This window comes from Lactuca virosa, chromosome 3 (genome assembly GCF_052849685.1).
Source record: "Lactuca virosa cultivar CGN04683 chromosome 3, Lactuca_virosa_CGN04683_v6, whole genome shotgun sequence".
NCBI lineage: Eukaryota > Viridiplantae > Streptophyta > Magnoliopsida > Asterales > Asteraceae > Lactuca > Lactuca virosa.
In genome coordinates, this window is record NC_136428.1 from 350952111 (window position 1) to 350962962 (window position 10852).

The 10852-nt window shown below is 26.5% G+C and overlaps 2 protein-coding genes across 2 annotated transcripts; both read right to left on the reverse strand.

Annotated features, from left to right (window-relative positions):
* Positions 1-852: 852 nt before the first annotated feature.
* On the reverse strand, positions 853-1520 carry LOC145164876 (uncharacterized). Its single transcript, XM_079083537.1, has 2 exons — positions 1223-1520; positions 853-1130 (listed from the first exon to the last, which is right to left on the reverse strand). The coding sequence occupies exons 1-2, from the start codon at positions 1518-1520 to the stop codon at positions 853-855; spliced, it is 576 nt and encodes a 191-aa protein (XP_078939663.1).
* Positions 1521-1778: 258 nt separating this feature from the next.
* Positions 1779-2535, reverse strand: LOC145164877 (uncharacterized). The gene is made up of 3 exons (XM_079083538.1): positions 2471-2535; positions 2327-2365; positions 1779-2229 (listed from the first exon to the last, which is right to left on the reverse strand). The coding sequence occupies exons 1-3, from the start codon at positions 2533-2535 to the stop codon at positions 1779-1781; spliced, it is 555 nt and encodes a 184-aa protein (XP_078939664.1).
* Positions 2536-10852: the final 8317 nt, after the last annotated feature.

Sequence of the window (10852 nt, forward strand, 5' to 3'; positions counted from 1 at the left end):
TATCTTTAAGTTGGTACGTCATAAAAACCCAATACGATGTTGTTTTGATATTTAGTTTTGGTATGGTAATTATTCGATTTTTATATTTAAAAAAAAAACCAAATCAAGCTTAAAAATTCGAATTTTTCAAAAGCCAAAAACATTGTTGGTTTCTAGAACAACTCGATTCTTTTCGAGTTTGTTAATTTTACACACCTCTAAAATGGGAGCTATTATAACGCGAAATTGCTAATGACTAAACTTATGTTTGTTTAAAAGATAATTTCATAATTGGATATTGAAGACCACGTGCCTATTTAACATCTACGTGACAATTAGGGTCCTACTTTGGACACACCACTCTACACAACACCAACCTATATATTAGGTTTGCTTTTTAGGTGAATGAGGGTAATTATCATCATATAATTATTATTGACTTTACTTTTTAAATCATCATCACAATATAATTATTATTTGACCAACTTTTATTATTAGTTCATTATTACATAATCTATAAATCATTATTATTTAATAACTACATTTTTTACTAACTTAATTAATATTAATAATTTTATATTTATTTTTTATTAAGATAAAAAAATATAGTTTTTATAATATAATAACATATATAATATTATAAAAAAATAAATTATAAATAAATTTCCGTCAACCTAATATCATTGATATTATAAATAATATTATAAGAAATAAAATCCGAACAAATCTTCATCATTTTTTTTTAATTTTAAATATTACATAACAAAAATCTGAGACAAAAATAAACAACAATTAATCATCTATAGTCATAAAAGATATTTCCGTAGGTCTGAGTCACTTATAAAATTCTAGACGCGACTTATACATAGTTTGTCATTCGGCTGCGGACGGGTCTTTGTGGCGGATCCATAATGCTGAAATAGGAGGCATCAGATACTCTCCTTCTAACTGTACCATCACATAGTGATTGATGTATACAAGTGCAAATGTAAGGACACGATGATTTTGAAACTCACTAGGACCTCTCCATAGAGGGGAAAAGGTTACAGGGCCCACTGTGGTCAAAAATTGGACAATCACACCAAACCTGTAGGCTATCATGATACCTGTCTCAGGCATAAGCATATAGTGTTCTGGTGGTGCTGTCCTATCTGTCATGAAGAAAGACAATGAATCAAGTACTCCATTGCATCCAATGAAAACTCTAGAATAGTCTTCATATGACGTCAATAACTCATCATACAATTGCTGGCGAATGAAAAGCCACTCGGTGTCGGAGATTCGACTAATTTCTTCCACATTGGATGAAGAGAACCCCAAGACTTATCTGATTTGATACGTTTCCTACAATGCTTTGTTATATCGTTGAATATATGCCACCTACAAAGTAAATGATTACTTTGTGGAAAAACATCTTCGCACGCCTTCATCAACGCCAAATCTCTATCGGTGACGATGACACGAGGACAAAAAGAATCGTTAATCGTCAATTTCAAACAAGTCAATACCCACCTGTAGTTGCTTGTTTTTTCTCTATTCATGAATGCGAAGGCTATGGAAAACGTCAGTCTCGTAGAAGTGACACCAACAATCTACAGAAAAGGAATATTATACTTGTTTGTTTCGTATGTAGCATCCATCAACACCACATACAGAAATGCTTGCCACATCTGTAACGATATTGGGTGCATAAAAAACAACTCCTCTAACTCGTTAGTGCTCTCGTTTAAACGATACTCATAATTATACCCTTTAGTATGCAAAATGTGCATGACATTTTGTATCGGGCTTCTACCTTCTCATTGAGATATTGTAAACTTATGGCGACAATTGTATATAGTTTTCAGTGAAGACACGTTATTTTCATTTTGCTGCTTTATTGTTGACAAAATATCTAGTGGTTTAACATTCAGCTCTGTCAAATCATGGACCAAACGAGTCTCTTTATCCGACAATCGCATTGCAAATGAATGACCCTCCATATACATTGATGGTTCGTGATTGTGATCATCACGTACGACCTGTAACTTCCAACCATCTTGTGCCTTCAAATACTTTGCTATCAATTCGAATGGACAATTAATTTTTTTTGTTTTCGCATATTTACTTCTGGATATACCACTACGATCACAACAAAGAAATACTTTAGATTTGAATCCAAAAGTCGCTGCCTTCGATCGTTTAGTGACTGTAACATAACCTTGAGAACGTGCAATATTTTGTACCCAATTCTTCAAATCTTCAAGAGATCTAAAAACCTAAAAATTAAGAGAAAAATTTAATGTTAAAAAATCGATAAATATATCAAATAAATATACACATATAAATATAAGATTAGAAATTATACTTCATCGGTAGAAAAATCCGAAATAATAGCCATTTTTTCCTGCAAAATTGAAATAAAACTAAAAAAAACTTAATAAAAAACCGATTAAAAAAATTAATTAAAAAATAATTAAAAAAAATAATTAAAAAATGATATCGTAAATACATGCCATATAAACTAATTATGCTACCATATTTGAGAAAATGATTGTCATATAAACTAATTTGCATGTAAGGTGGTCCATGGTGGTTTTTTTAACCATAAAATTCATATTAACAAATTGATTTGTATGGTATGTAAATAAAAAATAATTCAACTTTTTATTTTCAAACTAGAATTTAGTTTTAAAAATTTAGTGAATATGGAATCATCAAATTCAAAATTGGACGTCCATTAACTTTCGATTTCAAAATTTAAATTTATGGTTAATTTATTCATTATTATAATATTAATACTATATTTAATGTTTCGTTGAAATTCCTTTTATAGATACTTTTTGAAAGTAAATAAAATAATGCAGAAAGTATAAAAAGGTTTAAATTTAAGGTTTCTAAAATGAAACATATTCAAATTTTGGGGGGCTGTTTATATAAAATGATAAGATATAAAGGCTTACTTTGATCGAGCCCTAGCAAAAATGTTTCAGCCGCCAAAACTGAGAGCCAGAGATGTCCGATGCGATTTGCAGCGATGAAGCTATTTCCGGCGACGACAAAATTTCTGGCGACGACGGTCGGTTTCACGGTGCAACATTCATAGCCACTAGCCACTGGTTTGATGCTTCGACGGCGGACTTTCTCACGGTGCTATTTTTCTCGTTCTTTCTTTCCGGCGATCTATTGTTTTTTCTCCGACGTAAATGATGATTCTCTCGCTTTTCTCATTCTGGTCTAGGTGGTTCACGATGGTAAATGGTGGTTCCGATGGTCTTTTCTCACGATCTCTCTTTCTCTCGTTTTGTCTCCGGCATTATTTGGTTACCGCCGGTTAGTTGTTGTCGGCGGCAGTTCTTTGGTTGAAGCTGATTCCGATGGTGAACAGTTTTTTTTTTTTTTTAATATTGTTAATATACTGTTTAGATGATTCATTTTCTGTTTATATAAAATGTGGTGGTTTATTGGAAGTTTAAATGGATTAATGATGTTCAGTGTTCAATATAACTATATTTTGTAGTTTGTTCATATTCTGATAATTTAGTTTTTTTAGAAATAAAACACAGTCTTCAAAACATAAATATTGAGAATATACAATAAAAAGGTGAATAAATCTGAATTGAATGCTTTCTATATAATACTTGCCCATTGGATACAAATCCTTGAAATAAGAAAAAGCTGTCAAAAAATCAGATAAAAGTCAAAATAGGTTAGATTGGTGTGTGGGATAGATTGATGTGTATAAAGAAATAGCTTACAATTATCTAAAGGTTTATGAATTGAGAGGGTAATCGGTTGTTCTCCATGTGTGTGTGTGTGTGTGTGTATATATATATATATATATATATATATATATATATAGGTTCAGGTTAATTTGAGATCATTCTAATTTTGTGAAACCGTGAGACCAAATCTAAAAATAATTTTAAAATGCAAAATAAATGGAAAAATCCAAAAATTCTTTTTTTAAATATTATTTTCGGAACTTGAATTAACTAAAAAAATAAAAATAAAAAAATAAAAAAAATCCCGTTTTTTTTTTAAAAAATACGTGAAATATTCTAATAGATTATTACACTGACATATTCTAAAAAATAATTTTAAAATGCAAAATAAATGAAAAAATCTAAAACTTCTTTTTTTAAATATTATTTTCGGAACTTGAATTAACTAAAAAAAATAAAAAAAAATCTCATTTTTTTTGAAAAATACGTGAAATATTCTAATAGAATATTACACTGTACATATTCTAAAAAATAATTTTAAAATGCAAAATAAATGGAAAAATCCAAAAATTCTTTTTTTAAATATTATTTTCGGAACTTGAATTAACTAAAAAAAATAAAAAAAATAAAAAAATGTGTCTCACGGTCTCACAAAATTAGGTCGTCTCACATGAACCTAACCCTATATATATATATATATATATATATATATATATATATATATATATATATATATATATATATATATATATATATATATATAGAAAAGTTCAATAGAGAATCATTATTAATCAAGGAACCAAGGAACCAATCCAAAGCGTCGGAATTTAAAGCGATCAACGGCAAAAGAAAAGGTTGTAAAATTTTATAATGGTCGCACATGTACCGGATTATAACAAAATCCATTTCCTTTTTTTAATTTAAAATTTTTTTTAGGCCAAGTTTTTTATCGAAAAAAAAAACCGAATATACCGTTGTTCACGATTTTACTTCCTCTTTCCATACAGATCCATGATGATATATAAAAAACGAACTTTTTTTTTTCGAAAAAAACTCACTTAATTTTCTTAGTTTTTTCAATATATAAGTTTATTTTTATAAAAAAAAACTAATTATACCAAAAATATTAATTTTTTGTAATCTATTAATAAACATTAACAAAAAAAAAAAAGATTCACAATATGAAAAATCTCGAACAGTTCAGATTCACAATGTGAATCTGAATTACTATTCTGCACACTGTGAATCTAAGAAGATTCACAAAAAAAAAAACCTCGATCAGTATAGATTCACACTGTGAATCTAAACTGTAAATATTTCAAATTTTAACATTCACAATGTGAAAAAGCTCCGATCAGTTCAGATTCACACTGTGAATCTGACTTATTATTATGCACACACTGTGAATCTGAACATGTTTATAATATGAATCTGAACAGGTTCATAATGTGAATTTGAACTGAAATATCGTTTTTTTTAACATGAATATGAATTTATGTTTAAAAAGTACAAAAAATATGAATTTTGATATATTTATTAAATTTTTTTCTATAAAAAATAGACCTTAATTTTTTTATCAAAGAAAATGAAGTGGGTTTTTTTCGAAAAAACAAGTTCGTTTTTTATATATCATCATGGATCTCTATGGAAAGAGGACGAAAAATCGTGAACAACGGTATACTCGGTTTTTTTTTTTTTGATAAAAAACATGGCCTAAAAAAAATTTTAAACGAAAAAAAGTGGTGGGTTTTTTTGTAAATGGTGGATTTTATGGTATAATCTGGTGTGTGTGCGTCAAATGTAAAGGTGTACATCTATTTCCTTGGCCGTTGATCGTTATGATTTCCGACGCTCACGATTGGTTCCTTGGTTCCTTGGTTAATTATGGTTCTCTATTGAACCTCACCCTATATATATATATATATATATATATATATATATATATATATATATATAGAAGAGGGTTCAATTGAGAAAAAAAAAGGTTGAGAATGGGGGAATCATTCTCAGCCAATCATTTAATTAGCATCTTAACTTAAAATACACGGTGGCAAAATTGTAAATATGATATGATATCCTTCAATCACAGATACATAATTGTGGATAATTTGATAACAATTCAAATTCATTACTACTCGATCGTTCATCATCCAAATTTCTTCTCCAACCTTCAACGATCATCCAGATTTCTTCAATTAAATCCTCGATCAACATCATCCAGTGTTAATCAATCATCCATCTTCATCAAAAACACGTTCATCAACATCATTCACCAGTAGACAAAAAAAATCGTTTTTGGTTCTTTCAATCCAACCTTCAATTATGCTTGAATTCGAGTATATCTTCAACATCTACGATTAATTATACTCTCAGTGTCATTAGATCAACATCATCGATAATCAACAACAATTTCACTTCATATCATTCATTCAACATCGATCATCAAACAAAACTTCTAAATTAAGGTTAGAAAAACGTCAAATCAATTTTTTTTTTGAAAAATTTCATATAACTCTCTATCAATCTACTATTTTGTAAGTTTTAAATAGTCAAAGTATCATGTTTTTAGCATTTTTAAAAAAACTTACTTGTATGCACTCCAACTGTTTGATGAAATGCATAAACTAAATTACTACGTTATATTCACATATGAATATGTTTTCGCACCTTAATCAGTATATGATTATTAAAACACAAAACAAATATACAATTTTATATGTTATTCATATGTGAATAACATATAAAAATTATATATATTTGTGAATATACCTTGTAATATTCATATGTTAATATCCTGTGTAATATTCATATATGAATAAACTGTGTAATATTCACATATGAATATACCATCTAATATTCATAAGTGAATATATCATCTAATTGAAAATACTATGTAATATTCACAAGTGAATGCATCATTTAATATTTAAATATGAATATATTGTATCATATTCACAAGTGTATATACTATATATTATTCATATGTGAATATACTGTGTAATATTCATGAATGAATATACCATGCAATATTTAGATGTGACTAGAATGTGTAATATTCACAAGTAAATATACCATATACTATTCACATGTGAATCTACCATATAATATTCATATGTGAATATACTATGTAATATTCATTTGTGAATATACCATGTAATATCACATGTAAATATACAATATAAACAACATATATCATATAATATTCACATATGATTATACATTCATGTGTGAATATACCATATGATAATTAGAATGTGATAAATCGCTATTATTATGAACTAAAAGTATATTTTTAACATTTTTTATGTGTATTCACATGTTTTTCAGACATCGTTATAACTCAATAAAAGAATAACATTTCAATCAATGGTTGGTTCATATCCCGGTGGTTGACGATTGGTTGACGTAATTGAGAAGATATCATTGACGAAGACAATATGTTTTTATATTCACGTGTAAATGTTATACAATTTAATATATTCTTCATTTTGATCGTGTTAAATTCAAATGCAAATGATATTCATTAACCAATACAATGTTGTTTGTCTTAGTATAATGTTGATTTTACATGTAAAATAATATTGTTACAATATACAAAAAAACTATTCACAAACCAATTCTTATAGTGTATTATTTATTTTTATATATAAAGGTTGTATTCACAAAATAAATAAATCAACATGTATAGTTTATTCACATAAATAAAAATAACAGATTACAATGATGTTTTTACTAGTGTGATTGAAGTTAGTAACATCATCAGTAAACATGTCGTAATGATTTCTAAACTTTATTCATATATGAATAAATAGCATGTCATGATGATGTCATCACTAGTAGGAATGAAAATTTAGTGACATCATCAAAACAATTTGACGTAATGAAGTTTAGTCTCGGAATTGGACGAAATTCGCATATTTGATGTAAAATGGTGCGATTTACAAAACTCATAGCTTCGCCTTGACATACGGTGTTTTTCGGCCATTCGGGACTGTTTAGGGCCTCAAAATGACGTTTTTTTATTTTTATAATTTTCCGAAAAAAAAGTTATCATTTATTCACAAATGAATATAACATTAATAAAAATATATATGCTTATATAATTATTTTATTAACCTAAAAAGATTAGTTATGTGTGAATAAATATATATTCTTATCAAATACTTTTTTTATCTTTAATTTTATATATTTTATAGTCCTCGGTTTTATTGACAGTTTTATTCATTTGTGAATAATACATATATATTCACATTTGATTATTACATATATATTCATTTGTGAATATTACATATGTTCACATGCGGATATAATTCTCATATGTTATTCACATATGAATTACAAACTTGCTTAGGACCTCAAAACAATGTTTTTTTTTTCCGAAAAAAATACATTATCACTTATGAATAAAAAGTATGATTAATTTTTTTATAATTTAAATATCATTCATATATGAATATATCATATAATAAACATAGTATATTCATATGTAAATATTAGACGATGCATTCAATTGTGAATATTACATAGTATATTCACTTGTGAATATTAGATGATATATTCACTTATGAATATTATATGATATTTTCATATGTGAATATTACATAGTATTACATGGTATATCACATGTGAATTTTACATAGTATTTTCACTTGTGAATATAATATGATATATTCACTTATGAATATTACAATGTGTTTTCACAAATATATATAATTTTTGTACGTTATTCACATATGAATAACATACAGACTTGCATATTTGTTTTTTTTTTAATAATCATATACTGATTCAGGTCGGAAAACATATTCATATGTGAATATAACGTCGTAATTTAGTTTATGCATTTCATCAAACAGTTGGAGTGCATACAAGTTAACTTTTTTAAAAATGTTAAAAACATGATACTTCCAATTCAAGTTATCAATTCCAAATCATCATATACTTCCGATTTCGACTTTGAAGCGTGCAATTCTGATTTTCATTTCATTCCAAAAAAAATCCGATTTCAATTTTGAAACCTTGAAATCCCGATTCCAGATTTCTTTGTAATACTAATAATCAAGACGCGAACTGTTCCGATTAGAATATATGTTCCAATTTCAAAAGCTTCCGACTTCAGATGCGACATCCTATGTCTGATCGATTTCACATTTTGATTTTGATTTTTGAAAATCCGATTAAGAACCTGTGAGTACCGATTCCGAGTCCTTCAATGTCGACTGTGACTGGGAGTCCATAACTCCAATTCCAATTTCATGAACAACAAAGAAATTCCGATTCCAACTGAGTTCGTTTGCGAATCTGGGAAATTAAAATTCGGAGTATTCAACAAAGAAATTGATGTTATGTATTTGAGATTGAAGGTTATTATCATATTTACAAGTTTGTCACCGTGTCTTTTATGCTTAGATTAAATGAGTGGCTGAGAATGATTCCCCCATTCTCAACCTTTTTTATTTTCTCAATTGAACTTACCTCTATATATATATATATATATATATATATATATATATATATATATATATATATATATATATATATATATATATATATATATATATATATATATATATATATATATATATACTAGGTTATAACCCGTGGACACCACGGGAAAGAAATTTAAAAATAATTCAATTAAATTATAACTTAATTATTGAGCAATGTTTTGTATGTAATTTCATAGTGATATAATGATTGGTTGAAATTAAGAAATGATAATGGTTTGAATATTAAATCAGCAATTTGTATTTGTAGATAAGTTAGAAAGTTATCATTTTGTATAATGAAAATACAAATTACAACGTTAGGAATTTTTATAAATTATATAAATATGAAACATATGTTTTAGAATTTGTCTATATACAAATGCATACCATTTGAAATGTTAGATAATGGAGTTCTAACATTTATATTTGTAGAATGAGAATGAATATTTGTATCTTGATATACAAATGATTTGACTGACTTTTTGTTTTCCTTATTTGATGTAACGTTTCTGTAGTTATCCATAGATACTAAATGACGACGACGATTGTAGACATCTCTTATGTAATGAGAAAAAAAATAGTTAGTAATAAAACAAATAATATTAATTTTTTAAAAAGAGAATAAATTTAATAATACAAAATTTTGATATATTTTATATAATTAAAAAAGAATTGTAAAAGGAATGAATAACAATACCATTATTCGACATGTTAGAAACACGTGTAATAGAAGATTTTTGATGTGTAGATGTATTAGAAGTTATTTTGGATTTTTTATTATCCAAATATAACTTTCTAATTTTTCTCCTCTCTTTAGCGTTAGTAGAGTATGTAGTGTTAATTGAACATGTAAAATAATAGTAAATAATTTAACGACGTTTTGTTATATAAAGTTCAATATATTATATTTTATAAAAGTTTATTTATTTTTAAAATAATTATGAAGAACACATTAAAAATAAATAAATAAAAGATATTACATATGTAAAACAAAGTAAGAAAATTACCGTATTCGTTAAAAGGAATAGCATGTGCAATAGGTATACGTTGAGACCATTACGCGGTATAGTTTTTCTTGGATTTCTTATTATCCAAGTATAACTTTCTTTTTTTTCTTCTTTCTGTAGTGTATATGACATCCATGTTCTTGTTTGATATATAATAAAAAAAGTAACGTTAGAAAAAACTAATAATTTGAAAATACCCATTACAGATGATTGGTAATTTATGTAATGCGTATAAACTTCAATTAAAAATTTGATTAAGGGTTAATGAGTTAGTTATATATATTATATATTTAAGATGTTTTATTTATAAATTAAGACCTTTTTATGTATAAATTAATAAAAATAGTTAATATTGTATAATGATATATAAATATAAGCAAATTAATAGACACGACCTATAATTTTTTATTTATAGGTTATCAGTTAATTTACATACATTGGGTATATTAATTGGGGAAATATAATTATGGAAATTATGTAAATATTTAATTTGAAAAAATGAGAAACAAATAAAAACAACATTTTAATCATTTTTTAGCATATTCAACATTTTTTATTTATCAAAAAGCCCACATCACCTAACATTTGTCGGCATCCCAATATTTCCCCCTTTCCCATTTGTCTGTAAAAGAAACGATGTAAAACAAAGCAGACCTAGAATCGATTACATACA

Bases quoted from the DNA above. Each gene is read 5' to 3' on its own strand.
- LOC145164876 (XM_079083537.1), bottom strand. From the start codon at position 1,520: ATGAATAGAGAAAAAACAAGCAACTACAGGTGGGTATTGACTTGTTTG. The intron at 1,131-1,222 runs GTATGATGAGTT...TCTTCATGACAG, and splicing joins CTTTTCATTCGCCAGCAATT to ATAGGACAGCACCACCAGAA.
- LOC145164877 (XM_079083538.1), bottom strand. From the start codon at position 2,535: ATGCAAATTAGTTTATATGACAATCATTTTCTCAAATATGGTAGCATA. The intron at 2,366-2,470 runs GTATTTACGATA...TCAATTTTGCAG, and splicing joins ATAATTAGTTTATATGGCAT to GAAAAAATGGCTATTATTTC. The intron at 2,230-2,326 runs GTATAATTTCTA...TTAGGTTTTTAG, and splicing joins CGGATTTTTCTACCGATGAA to ATCTCTTGAAGATTTGAAGA.